Here is a 14,695-nt window from a genome sequence, read left to right on the forward strand (position 1 = left end):
TTTGTTATTTTGGGGAAAAGTTTACAAAGGACTGGTGTTAATTTTTCTTTAAATATTTGGTAGAATTCACCAGTGAAGCCCTCTGGTCCTGGGCTTTTTTTTCATTGTGGGAGGTTTTTTGATGACTCATCCCATTTCTGCTTGTTGTTATAGGACTGTTTAGATGGTTTACTTCTTCTCGGGTCAGTTTCAGTAGTTTGTGTCTTTCCCGGAAAGACACTTGGCCACTTGGCCCAGGCAGACTGATGTGTTGGCACAGTTACTCATAGTACTCCCTTATGATCCCTTTTTATTTAGGTGAGGTTGGTAGGAATGTTTCCTCTTTGTTCCTGATTTTAGTAATTTCGGTTTGTATTTTGGTTGTTTCAGCTTTGTCAGGGTTTTGATCTCAGAGAACCAGCTTTTGGATTCATTGATATTTTTTTCTTTCCCTTTTCATTTTCTATTCTCTGTTTATTTCTGCTGTGACCCTTATTTATCCTTCTTATCCATTTGTGTTTACTTTGCTCTTTTTTCTAGTTCTTAAGAAACTGGAAGTTCTGGTTATTGCTGAAAGAGTTTTTTTAAAATGTAGGTATTTACATCTATAAATTTCTTTTTTTAAAGATTTTTTAAAAATTTTATTGGACAGACAGAGATCACAAGTAGGCAGAGAGGCAGGCAGAGAGAGAGGAGGAAGCAGGCTCCCTGCTGAGCAGAGAGCCCGATGCGGGGCTCGATCCCAGGACCCTGAGATCATGCCCTGAGCTGAAGTCAGAGGCTTTAGCCCACTGAGCAACCCAGGCACCCCTAGAACTGTAAATTTTTTTGTAAGAGCTATGTCTCATGTATTTTTATCTTAATCCATCTCAGGTTATATCCGATTTCTTTTACAACTTTTTTCTTCGACCTGTTGGTTATTTACAAGCTTGTTCTGTTTCCAATATTTCTGTACTTCCCAAATTTCCTTTTGCTCTTGAGTTTTAGTTTCGTTCCTCTGTGGTCAGAGAACACACTTTATAAAATTTTGTTTTTAATTTTTAAATATATTGAGGCATGTTTTATGGCCAAGCACCTGGCCTGTCGTAGAGCCTGTCCCACCTGCATGGAGAGCATTGTGGGTTCAGATTTTGGTGCCATGTAGACGCCTGTTGGGCCTTCTGTTTCTTGGTGGTCTTCCATCCACCTGTTCCGCTCATGACTGGAAGTGCACCACACCATTTTCTGTTTCTTTAGTCAGATCTGTTGGGTTTTGCATCTCTTCTTCCCAGGCTCTGTGGTTAGGTGTACACATTTATGTTTGTAATTGTTACGTCTTGTGGCATTGACCCTTTCATCATGATAAAAATCATCAAAGATGTTGTTGTGCTTTGTTTTGGTCTCCAGTTTTCCTGAGGATCTACTTCGTGCATGTTTTCACGGACAGGTCAACGTGTTCACGGGCACAGGTTGTGTCCGTGTGCCTTGAGCTGACATTAGTGCCACTTGCATTTCAAGGGTGAGGGACTGGTTTTCTGAGTTTGGGTCTATTTCAGCATAAGCTTTATTGTTCTATTGAAATTGTCCCTAATTTTTAAATTATTTATTTTTCCGAATATTTATTTGTATTTGAATTACCAAGTGCACGCAAACACAAGTTGGTGCATGAAAATAGTATGATATTGTGCTTGACTTAGATTACCTCCCTCCAGATTCTGATGCTTTGTAAACACGATGGATGAATCCTCAGCGTCTGCTTACTTAGAAAAATTTTCTAGCTGAATTCTGTTTCATTTAAGTATCTTAGCTCAGGGGAGGTTTTCTGGCAGCACTGGGGTAAAGGGCAAAAGATGGAATCCACTTCCGGAGAGCTCAAGTTCGAGTTCTCAGAGGTCAGCAGGTGGAGATAGCAGGACAAAGGATGGGAAGGAGTGGTAGTAGCTCATGGCTTAACCGCACAGCAGTGACGCCTTGATGCCTGGGGGAGGAGATGTGCATTTGCTTAACAGAAACAGGATCCTGAAGAATGGCCATACTTCAGAGGTACTGCATGTTCAGTTCCAGACCTCTGCAGTGCAACAAAAGCTGGGGTAAGGAGAGTCAAATTAAGTTTTCGGTTTCCCAGTGCACGTGAAGGCTATGTTCACAGTATAGCGTAATTTAGTAAGTGTGCAAGAACATTTTCTCTTGCAAAAACAGTGTACATACCTTAACTTAAAAAATTATTTCTTGCTACAAAATGCTAATCATCAGCTTAGCTTTCAGTGAATGATAATCACTGATCACAGATCTTTGTGACAAATATAATAATAAAAAAGTTTGAAATATCGTGAAAACTACCAGAATGTGACCAGAGACACGAAGTGAGCAAATGCTGGAAAACGGGTGCCAGCAGACTTGGGGCAAACAGGGTTGCCCCAGACCTTCAGTTTTTAAGAAACGCATTCTTGGCGAAGTGGAGTGCAGCGAGGCTCGGGTCACATGAGTTACACCGGCATCCAGAGGCTTCCAACAAAACTGTTTACTTTTTACCGTAAAATAGGAACCCATCTCTGAAAATTAGAGAGCACCCACTCTTTGCCCTCCTACCTGCTAACATTAGGGGATGGCTGACAAAGTACAAAATTGGATGGTGTTTGAATTCATGGGTTTAGTTTCTTTTCTTGGAAAGGGACAAATGTAAGGTTTCAGTCACCGGGTCTTTTTTGTTTAGGTATACCAGAGACACAGGAAAGTGTGGGCGCACTGGAGTTATTGGGATAATGTCCTTCTAAAAATGTTTGCTCTTTTTGTTTGTACGTGTGAGGGATGTTTTTGTGCTCTTAGATAACCCGGGATGAATCCACGGGTTGGGTTTGGGTGTTTGAATTCATCTGGATCCCACAGCCCAGGAAGGGTACCCGGGAGGTCCTGGCTCCTGCGCTGTCTTTTTTAGAGATTATAACTCATTTGTTTTCTAGTAGAATTGTCTGCCTTACGGTCCTCACATTCGACCCCCCCGAAGAGGTTATTTACCCGTCAGACAGGAGACCATTTGTTTCTATGGCGGCTTTGGGTGTTTTGTCTCGATTGCTGATGGAAGCAGCTGTGGGCTTGATTTCCCAGAAATCAGAATAGGAGAGTGGCATCTGTTTTCTGGAGCAGTGTTTAAATCAGATTTTTCATTTAATTAGGGAACTGTAAAAGAGTTTTCTGGGTTTTCAGAGTCACTGAAGTCTATTTTATTCATAAGTATAGCTTTGATATTGTATGCTTATATGGAAATGAAAATAATAAATGGCTCATTTGAAAAAGACTTCCCTAAAACTTTGACCTCAGGAATACCTCTGTTTACCGACATCATAATCTTTGTATTTTTTTTTTTTTTAACATATGCTCCTTGAGGCTTAGAGAGATGGCTTTTAGCACCTTCTACATGACACAGAGACAGTGCACTGTAGATGGTAATTAGCTTGTCTGTAACTATTCATGCGCTTTAACACCCCTGATAAATGAGGAAGACTGAGAGAAAGAAGGAGATGGAAAGACGGACCTTCCTGCATTTTGGGTTGTAGCCAGTATGGAAAATGATGTAAAACTGTGCTCAGTTCTTTGTGGATGTTAGCTTTTCTGCAATCACATTTAAATGATGAATTTCAAGATTAGACTCCAGAGTTTTGCCTCTGACTGCCTGTGTGAGTCAGTTTTGGCATCAGAAACAGAAAGTGGTAGATAAAGCAAGCCTGTGACCCTCATGTACACAGAGGGAGAGAATTCAGGTTCTGTGTGTGTGTGTGTGTGTGTGTGTCTGTGTGTCTGTGTGTCTGTGTGTCTCTGTGTGTGTGAAATTCAGGGCTTAGCAAACAGATAACTTTTCTAGCTTTTTCTTCTCATAAAAGAAATTCGTTTCTCTGATGCCTTTTCTACTCTAGCTTCTGCCTTTGCTAGAGAATATTTGTGACGCTCCCCCAAGGCCATCTGTCATATTTTTCATAATGTTTGGAGTGTTACTTGAGTCTTACGGTCTCTAGATATCCTTGTGGCATTTTAGGTTTCCCATTAGTGGAACCCTGTCTCCCTCACACAGGACTACCACAGAATTTCTGAATTTGCAGACATAGCTGTTCTGCATGAGAATTCAATCACAAATTTAAAGTCTGTTACTTAGAAAACATTGACCATGATTGGGTCTCACATCTTTGTCTTTCCCTTGAGCAGATGTTTGGTGAGAAAGTAACTGCAGTGAATTCTGAATGAAAGCTGAGAATTTTGCTTGTAACTTTAGGCAGCGTGCTGGGATGGAGAATATATTATATTTAGAAAAACAGTCTCAGCAGCGAGCACAGACTTACCCGTAACTGACAGCCGTGCAGTTACCACTTCCCAGTTGTAAGAGAAAATCTCCCTCCCATCGGCATCTTGTGCGCATTGCCCTGTGTGTGTGTTGGCCGTCGGTACTGTCCGCTGAACGTCAGCCCGTTGGGTGTAGCCAAGAGCTCTAGTGGTTTGTATGGACATTCATGCAGAGCGTTTTCTTCTGCCTTCTGTATAAATTGAATGTGAGGGGCAGCCATTCTTGTCCTCCAGATAGTTAAAGGAAAAATGCCCCATCTTCACTCACCAGTGGACGTTTCTTCTTTGTGGAGTGGAAGAAAGACTGGAGGGGGCGGCTGGCGGGCTCTGTCGGTGGCGTGTGCTGCTCTTGATCCTCGGGGTCGTATGTTTGAGCCCCACACTGGTGTGGAGGTTTACTTAAAGGTAAAATCTTTAAAAAGAAAAAAAAGAACGGAGGAATTTTATCCTTGATCATTTTGAGCTGAAGGTGGCACAAAGAACCGGACCCTAAGTTCTCCTGAAACGTCTCTCCAGAAGGGCTGCGTGAGCAAAGGGCGAGCCCTGTAAAGGGGAGCATTTTCAGAGGAGCCACGGGAGGCAGAGTCGGACTGAGATGGGCTTGTCTTGACTTTTGGGTAATGGGGGGGTTTCCCCGGGACGCTCAGCCTCTGTGGGCCTCTCTTTCCATACGTCCTTATTTCTCAAATGAAGGGACTGATTTAGATGAGACGTTTCCAGGCTTTTGAGCTTCACGCCCCACCTGGTGAAAGGCGTGCAGAAACTCACTAGAGTGTTGGTTTGGCACCAGGAGTGTTGGCCAGCAACGCTGTCTCCTCTTGCTGTCGCTCTGAGCCTTGAATGGCTGTACTTCTCCCACCCTCTTCTACCTAGCATCACGGGAAGATGTCATTCTTGCCCTTGGCTTTGATGGCTTTGGATTTTTAATGATCTTTGGTGAAAGTGAATGAGCTAGTATTCAGTTCTGGTGACTTCTAAAGCATATGGTTTTGCACTTGACCTGAACCCAGTGCCTAGGAAAAATTGCCCTTTTCCTGAGGATCCGATGCTCTTCTATGTCGAATTCGTGAGGTAGATGGCACTCCTTCTTCGCTCAGGCTTGTAGGAAACTCGGAAAACTTAGAAATGCTCACTTTAAACAGAAACTAAGTCATGGAGACACTGATTGAGTGAAGTGTGCCCAGGTGCTGTTCGTGGCACTGGAGATTCAAAATTCAGACGTTACATTTTAGTGAGAGACAGATAATGACCCCCCCCATAAATGTATACTGCGCCAGATGAATGCTTTGAAGAAAAATACGCACCATGTTTCATGTACTGAGCTGCTCCTTAGATGGTGCTTGGCTCACAGTAGACAGTGGATAGTATTTGCTGTTTTATTAGTAGGAATTTAAATATGTCTGCCCAGAAATAGCTTCTGGTCCAACGAAACATGTCTGAGTTCTCCACTGAGCTGTCCTGCCCAGAGACGGCCATGCTTTCACTCCTGCCTAGTGGTGTGTCTACAAAGCAGAAATAAATTTGAGATGAATTTTCCAGGATACGCTTCAGTCACATATCTAGTTCTTTGATAGATAATATATTCCTGTGGTTCAAGTCTCGGAAAGCTTAGTTTCCCTCCCGGCCATCCGCCTAGTTCTTCCGTCCAGCCCCATCCCCGGAGCAGGTGAGCTGCTTGCTTGCTTCTCAGCACACTGTTGCGCCTCTTGCTTTTCTTAAAAATTTCTATATTTATATTCTCTTTTAAAAGATTTTATTTATTTATTTAGAGGGAGTGTGCGAGCAGGGGGAGGGGAAGAGGGAGAGAGAGAGAGAATCTCAAGCAGTCTCCATGCCAAGCACGGAGCTCTGTGTGGGGCCCGATCCCAGGATCCTGAGGTCATGATCTGAGCTGAATCTGAGAGCTGGAGGCTTAACTGAGCCGTCCAGGCTTCCTGAGCCTCTTACTTTTTTAATCCAGTAGTGCATGTTCAAGATCTTTCCATGTAAGTATATAAAGAGCTTTCTCTATCTTCCGCTGTGTGAATATACCGCAGTTTATTTAATCGGTTCCTTACTGGTGAACATTTAGGTTCCCAGTGTCCTGTAAATACAGAATTCGGCAGGGAGTAGCCTTGTTTATACATATGTCAGATCGCACCTGGGCTGGTATGATTGTCCCTTAATCCGTTAAGTGCGATCATTAGGTCGAAGGGAATATGCTTTTTTATATTTTAACAAACATGCCAAGTAGCCCTTTTAGCTTTGGTACCCGTCTGCAGTCCTGCTGGCCACTGGAGAGGACCTGGTTTCTTGTCGTTGCTGACAGAGTGTGCTGTCGGAGAGGATGTGCCAGCCTCCGAGGGTTAAAATGGTATCATTACAGAGTTTTATTTATATTTCCCTTAAGAGTTGGAGCATCGTTTTTATTTATATGTTGAAGAGCCCGTTTTTCTCTTATGTGCGTTCTCGTTTTCTTTACCTATTTTTCCATTTGGATGTCAGTTGTGTCCTTACCTGTATGAAGGAAGATATTCTAAGTTAGGGCCAGTAGTCCTTTGTGTGAAATAAAATGCAGATTTTTTTCACTTCTTTATCTTTTGACTTTGTGTGTGGATTTTTTTCTGTCTAAAAATCTTTGATGTTTTCGTAGATGAAATTGTCAGTCGTTTCTGTGTCCTGTAGATTTTTGGTAGTGGCTATGAAGGTCTTAGTTCTACTGAAGTTTTCGTCCACTATTGTATCATTTCAGCTTTGAGGTTTAGGTGTTTGATCTGCTCGTGTTTTTTCTCTGTAGAAGGGCCAAAGTGTGGGTCCCCTTCCCTTTCTGCTCTAGACGCTGCTGATGGTCACAGCGGTTGAGCCGCAGAGTGGCTGTGACCCATCTCTCCCCTGCCCGTCCCCATCACCTTCTCCCTCACAGCCCCGCGCACCTGGAAGCCTTTTTAAATTAGGTTCCACCTCCTTCCGAGTGTGTCTCCGTCTGCTGTTGGGCCTTAAGGATTTTATAAACATCCTGCTCAAGTCACGTTCTCACACACGTACGAGAGTGTTTTGTTGGTTTAAAAGGAAGTTTGCTGAAGTAACTTTTATTTTCCGTAGTCAGACTTGGGGCTGTTGTTCGTTGTCTGAAAAACTATGATTTCATATATTTTGGCTGCTTTTATAGTTGTTTGAGGTAGGAGGGTAAATTGTTGTCCGTTATGCCTAGAATTGGAAGTCGTAGTTGGAGATTTTAACACTTTTCAGCCATCGACTGGAGCAGACCAACTTCAGTGTAGGCGTGCGTGATCTCAGAGCCGCCTTCACGGAGCAGCGCTGTAGAGCATTACCTCAGCACTTGCCAAATCCACCTGATGTCAGCTGCCTGTGTAATGTTCGCCAAGATCGACCGTAATATGGGCTGTAAAAAGGCTCAGTAAATATGCAGAAAGGATTACAAACATATAGATACAAACATATAGTCTCTGACTTCGGTGACCTTACATTAGAAAACCATAATCAGATGGTACTAAGAAAAATTCCAGGCTTTTGGAAATTAGCTCATCTAAAGAATCAGTTTGTCAAAGAAGAAATCATAGGGCAAATTAGTCTTTCAAACTGAAGGATAATGAAAATACAGAGATTTGGGGGATAAAGCTAAAGCAGGGCTTGGAGGGAAATGTGTAGCTTTGAATGTTTCTCCCGGGAAAGAGGAAGGGTCTGAAAGCAGTGACCTCCGTGAAGGTTCTTTGTGAAGAAGTCAAGAGCACAGAAAAGCCGGAGTAAGCGGAAAGAAGCAACTGATAGGAGATCAGGGCCGAAAATAGGGACACGGAACAGAAGTCAATAGAAAAGATGAACTAAGGCTAGTCTGGTTCTTTAGGAAGAACAACACAAATTGATCAAAAAGAAAGAGAGAGGACACTGGCTGACATGGTGCAGGAGGGTGTTGTCCTAGCACCGGGGCCGAAGGATGGGAGGGCCCGCAGCTGGGGGCCCGTCGCACTCCGAGGTGGAGGCTCTCGGTCCCGTGCCCCTCTTTAGACCCTCTTTGTCTTTCCCTGGCTCTAGTTCCCTGAGCCCACTGCCATCCTGTTCTTCCGTGTCCCCCTGCGGTGAGGGACTCTTGGAACACCTCCTCCAGCCTCTTGAATGTCTTGCCCTGACCCTCTGGCTAGGTCAGCTTCGTTATTTCTCTGTTTCACAAAGCATGTGTGTTGTTGCCCCTAAGACATTTTCGTCTAATTCCCTATTTACGCGTGGGCTTTTCTCCGCTGTTAGCATTTTGGAATATGGATTGTGATCTAGCTCCTAGCACAGTTCTGGAACATTTGTGGTGTTTTTTAAAATACTTTTTATTTTTTATTATTATTTATGTATTTGTTTTTTTGAGAGGGAGGGAGCAGGGGAGCACGGAGGCAGGCAGAGAGGGAGAATCTTAAGTAGGCTCCACACCCAGTGCAGGGCCTGACACGGGGCTCGATCCCAGGACCCTGAGGTCGTGGCCTGAGCCGAAATCAAGAGTACAGTGCTCAACGGACTGAGCCCCCCCAGGTACCCCAGAACATTGCATTTTTGAAGAAATGGTCTTCCGGGAAAATCTTTTGAGCTCCAAAAAGGTGAATCATGAATGAGTTTTAGGTTCGCTTTTGTGTACCTGGCTTAAAATGTGTGAATTTTTATTACTGCAGTCTGATGACCTACCTGAACTGGTAAAAAAATGGAGAATTTTGAATATATTCATCATTACTAGAAAAACCGTATATCTAAGTGCCGATCAGTTATTTTGAGGACTGTGGAAGAAATAGAACACGTTTGGATTTTGCTTTTCTATGAGCGACACTGTGTTGTGGTAGTTGGTGCGGTTCATTTGGTTATCATGCTAAAACACATAATTTCAATTAATTTTTTTAAGTTGTTAAGTAAACTGTGTTCCTAAATAGAGTTAATGCTTTACAGTCACTCTTACTGCTGTAGCCTTGGTTATAAACAGTATATTCTTTAGTTCTTAAGCCTGCAAATATGCCCTCTGGCCAATATGATTCAGAATTAATTAATAATACTATTCAGTCTTTTTAGTTGTCACAGTGGTACTTTAAAGAAATATGCTTATAATCTCTGCCTCAGGGTTTCCATAAGTTGATCTCTGAGTTTAGATGAGTACGTTGCTTGACAGTGAGGATGTTTTCTTGGTAACTCGAGAACTCTTACAGACGAGGTGACCAAGCCAGTGTGCATTACTGGGTTGTTGGCATGTGTTTAAAGATTTTATTTTTACTTATTTATTTGAGAGAGAGAGAGAGCATGAGAGGGGCAAGGTCTGAGGGAGAAGCAGACTACCCGCTGAGCAGGGAGCCCGATGTGGGACTCGATCCCAGGATTCTGGGATCACGACCTGAGCTGTAGGCAGAGGCTTAACCAACTGAGCCACCCAGGTGCCCCGTTGGCATGTGTTTAAATAATATGTGTGACATGTCCGTTTCCCCAGTTAATTTTAGCACTTCACCTTCTGAGTTAAGCAATTGATTATGGTTACTGTTTATACCTGAACTTGTAGCTAAATTTCATTTTCCAGTTGAAATGAAACTTAGATAGAACCTAGAATTGAATGAATTTGAATCAGTTCAATAAATTTTTCCAAAGTAAAATTGGAGAAACCTATTTGGAGGGTTTTTATTTTCTTCTAGCCGCTAATGGAAAAATGGTTCGTGACCCTCTTAAAACATTTTAAGATTACAGCCATGAAAAGTTCAAAAAAAGAACTTTTATGTGTAAAATGCCCATCAAGTCGGGAAGGCCATGTCCATTGTTCTATGTTTCTAGTAACCACACTTTCTCCTCCTTCTCTTCTTAGGTTCTTGATTATTACAGACCATTTTCTGAAAAGCCCGGAATTGGTGAAAGCGATGTATGCCAAAATGAGCAGTCAAGAAAGGTAACCCCCAAACCAGTGTGGTTTTAAGTACTTAGCATTCCATACACAGTATCCTGTGCACGTGACTGAGAAACGATGTGGTTTCGTAGTTGGCACCAAGTCTCTAAATACATGTTTCTGTGTCAGTAATGGTTTTAAATTGGTTGGTTGACATTACAGCTTAGCCACAACAGGCAGTAATTTACGTGGGGCTGCACGGTCCAGGTTGGCGCCATCATTCAGAAAAGGCAAACTCAGAAACATCCGGAACAGAATGTTGTGCATGTCCTTTCATTGCATTTGATTGGAAATGCGCTCCCGTGTTCACGCCACTGTGTGATGATTTGGGACGTACCCCACGCACGTGTAGTTTTCCCGTGGTCCTTTTGGACAGAGCCTGGGTACCCATGCGTGATCTTCCAGTGTTGTAGTGGCAAGAGCACTGCCCTGGGAGCACGGAGACCGTGGTTCCCTGCCTCCTTGTGATGGTCGTTCCTTCTGTGACCAGAGCCAGGCTCTTCAGGTCCGGATTCAGTCTCTCGGCCTGGAAGATGAGAGGATGGACTGACGTGATCCCCGGTGCCCCGGGTAACTGCCGTAGCTCATAGGTTCCCTAGCCTTATGGAAAGGTTGCCTTAGGAAAAATAAAACTTAGTTCGAAGTCACAGACCTGATGATCAAACACTTGAAAAAAATGTTAATCTTTTGATTGTGGTCAGAATTTTTATAAATGCTGTGGTTTTGCAATTCTTACGATCTACGTGGCTTCCAACACTTCAGCTTTTACACTCCTTTGTAGTCTCTTTAAGGGAGATTTCTTCTTTAATAGCTTAAATGAAAAGGGAAGTGCGTGCTTTTAAGTCAGTTTAAAGGCCGTGTTTCTAAATCCAGTGCCCCCCCCCATAAGCTGCATATTTCTGTTGCAGAAAAAGAATCATTTGTAGCTTTTTTGACCTAAAATAAGTGACGTGAAGAGCAGTGCTATCAGTTGGAAAGTTGCTTTGCCGCAAGGGATGCCTGGACGCCGGGAGAGTGGTACAGGGGTCAGTGGTACTTGAATCCTCAGTTTTATATTTCCCATAATCCTGTCGAGGGATCAGTTTTTAAACTGCTCCATTATGTAGCCAAATGGAGATGCCAGATTGAACATTTTCTGTTTTTCTTATAAAGACGTCGTAGCCGCTGCGCCCCTTCAGCCGCGTCTGCCCGCGTGTCACGGCCCCTCATGGCTTTTCCTCGTGGGACGTGCTTTCGTTCCTCGCGCCCTTTGTCCTGCATCGTATCACGTGTGCACCCGCGTGCTGCTGTGTGACCCTGGCGTTGGGCTGCCTGCCCTGCGAGGGCACGGGCTCCACCTTCTTCTTCCAGGGTGGCCGTGTTCCCCAGACGGTCCTTGGCACATCAGGCTGCCGGAAAAAGTTGTTTAGGTGAAACCGAGAGGAAGCAAATGCATGTTCTCACTCGCGAACAGGTGCATTCCAGTTAGCGTCCCACCGTCTGGCCGAGATGGGACCTTCGGAGCCCTGCAGGCCCCCTCTGGTGGCTCCTGAGTGGCGTGAGGCCCTCCACCGAGCAGCTTCGTCTCTGGTCCCTTCCCCACTCCCTCCCCGACCCTGCTCCCCGTTACCACATTACGGCGACACAGAACTTCTGTCGTTCTCGAGGCCTTCCCTCTGATGTTGTGCTTTTGCAGATGGCCTTTCCTCTGCCTGGAGCGTCCTGGCCACTGCGTCTCCTTCTGGTGCAGGTATAGCTGAGTTTTGAGCAACATGGGTGTGAATACGTGCGGGTCCACGTATATGCAGGGTTTGTTTTATTTTTTTAAAAGATTTTCTTTATTTATTTGACAGACAGAGATCACAAGTAGGCAGAGAGGCAGGCAGAGAGAGAGGAGGAAGTAGGCTCCCCGCTGAGCAGGGAGCCCGATCCAGGGCTCAATCCCAGGACCCTGGGATCATGACCTGAGCCAAAGGCAGAGGCTTTAACCCACTGAGCCACCCAGGTGCCCCAAGGCAGGTTTTTAAAATAAGTACAGTCCTGTCAGTGTATTTTCTCTTCCTTCTGGTTTTCTGTTTTTCAATAGTTTATTTATTTAGTTTTATTTTAGAAAGAGTGGATGTGAGCAGGGGGAAAAGCAGAAGGAGAGGGCAAGAGAATCCTCAGGTTGACTCCACACTGAGCACAGAGCCCAGCACAGGGCTCGATCTCACATGCCTGAGATCATGACCTGAGCTGAAACCCAGAGTCGGGTGTTTAACCTGCTGAGCCACCCAGGCACTCTTCATCCTTTTGATTTTCTTGATAACATTTTCTTCTAACTTACTTTATTGTAAGAACACAATGTAATACATAACAACATACAAAATACACATTAATTGACTTGTGTTATCAGTGAGGCTTCTGGTCAACAGCCAGCTGTTAGTAGTTGAGTTTTGCGGGAGTCAGAAGTGATAACCTGGAATTTTGACTGTGTGTGGGGGAGTCGGGGCCCCAACCCCTGTGGTGTCTAGGGGTCAGCTGTGCACTCATGCTTTTAGGCCCTTGTCCGGGCTTGTGTGAGCTGTTTGTGGTGACTGACTCGAGCAGTTGGCCGGAGGGCCTGACACATTCCGTGCTGATGGCGTGTGTGCTGGGGTGTGTGCGTTGGGGGCGGGGAGGCACAAGGAGGTAAAAGGGGGCCTGGCAGGAGCACTCAGTCTGCGGTCAAGTAGAGCTCATGGGTTCCCTGTTGACTCCTTTTGAGGCAGTAATGGGCAATTCTTTGTTCACAGTTGTGCATTCACAGATTAATAGCACTGAAAAAATTAGCGTTTTTCTCAGCAGGGGTATGTAATGAATTTCTTTCCTGTGCATCCAGAATGGTGCTGCGTGCCTTGTTTGTGAGAACTGAGCACGTTCTCTGTGTTCTGTGGTTCAGATGAGGAACTTCCCTAGAGACCCCTGGGGAGACACAGTGGTACTTTTGGGAACACACATCAGAATCCCCTGAGGAATGCCCAGGCTGCAGCGCCCACCTGCTCAGTCAGAACGTCCACTTGGGCTGGGGGCTGCCAGATTGAAACATGTCTGTTGATCAGTGAGTAGAACAGGTAGTGAGTTCACTAAGTGCCTAATGGGTCTCCCTGGGGCATCACGGTGACAGTGTGGGTGGCTCCGGAGGGAAAGTGCTTGGAATGTCACCATTCATCAACTCCACCACTCGGTGACAAGTTGAGGATAGGGAGTCAAAACCCGTTTATGTGGTTGACTCAGCGGAAACCAGTCTGCCTGTGTACGATTTTCTGGTCCTTCGCAATAAATGCCAGTATTATTAGATGAAACTCGCTGATATCCGGAAATGCTTGGGTGGTTCGCAGGCTTGTAGTCTGTATAGCAGAGTAGTGAACTGCAGAGGTAGTTCCGCGGCTCGTGGCTTGGGGTCAGTTGCCTGCTCTTGGGGAAGTCGGATCTGTCTGCAGAATGAGGATAAGAACAGTAGCCGCCCGTGAAATTGCTGTGACTGATTGAGATCTGCAAGGAAGCGCTTAGCGCTTGGGGCACGGTTATCCCTCGGGAGATGAGTTGCTAGTTCTGCCTCTGTGACCCTAGGGAATCAGTGCCTTCCTGCCCTCTGCCACACCGGGCTCTGCAGTCTTGTAGGGTCGGGCGTTTGTCCCAGGTTACAGAGGTAGCTGGGGGAGCGTTGGAACGCAGTCTGCTGGGTGCCAAAATCAGTGATCTTCTTCCCCACGGCCCAAGAATTTCTTATCTCTGTAACTTATTAAAGGACAGAGAGATTTCAGCCATACTTTTGTACCTGTATCTTGGTTAATTCAGGTTAATGAAAGGTTTGGCCTTTGTGGGCACAGCATTCAACAAATGGGCACATGTGGAGGAGCCCAGAGGTAAATCCATGGTTTGTTGGAGCCATCCGTCCTGAAACTTGAATTACCTTGTATTTCTGGGATTAGGGGATACTGTTCACGCCCGGCTCATCAGACTCCCCCCTCACGCGCCTCGCGTCCTTCTTTGTCGTGCATTCTAGTCCTCTCACCGACCCGCACCCGCCGCAGGACAGCGCAGGTGTGGCTGTTAGAATTGTAGCCTCCATTAGTTTAAGCATAACTTTCAAATAGAAATTTTGCTATAGAATTTTCCCCTAGAACTCTTCATGTGTATATATGTTGCCTTTTTTTTTTTTTTTTTTTTTTTTTTTTTTTAATGAAACAGAGCCTCATTTTGAGGACAGACTGTGGAAGTGTTTAACCAGACGTGGATCAGAAAGATTGCGAATGACAGCCAGCTGTTGAGGGAGAAAATCCTAGAAGCTCCAGCCTGAATTGAGGGGTGCGTCTGGTAGCCTGAGGCTACCAGGATTTGGGGTTTTAGGACACAGGACTTTCACACCGATGTGTGGCTGTGGACAGCTAGTCCCTGACCTTTTTAACTAGATCTCTTGCTTTTTCATCCTTCACTTTGGAGGGAATAAATAAATCAGCGAGTGCATAGCATTTGTATTCTGTCACCTTTTCAGGGAAGGGTTTAATGTGG

At 44.8% G+C, this 14,695-nt stretch overlaps 1 protein-coding gene across 3 annotated transcripts in view; it reads left to right on the forward strand.

The window, feature by feature from the left end:
• The window catches only part of ATXN10 (ataxin 10), a 159,392-nt gene that overhangs the window by 43,019 nt on the left and 101,678 nt on the right, over window positions 1-14,695 (forward strand). For all 3 annotated transcript variants that reach the window (XM_059187268.1, XM_059187269.1, XM_059187270.1), the window contains exon 6: window positions 10,106-10,186. In XM_059187268.1, coding sequence (XP_059043251.1) covers window positions 10,106-10,186 — 81 coding nt within the window. The remainder of the gene's footprint in view (window positions 1-10,105; window positions 10,187-14,695) is intronic.

This window comes from Mustela lutreola, chromosome 8 (assembly GCF_030435805.1).
Source record: "Mustela lutreola isolate mMusLut2 chromosome 8, mMusLut2.pri, whole genome shotgun sequence".
NCBI lineage: Eukaryota > Metazoa > Chordata > Mammalia > Carnivora > Mustelidae > Mustela > Mustela lutreola.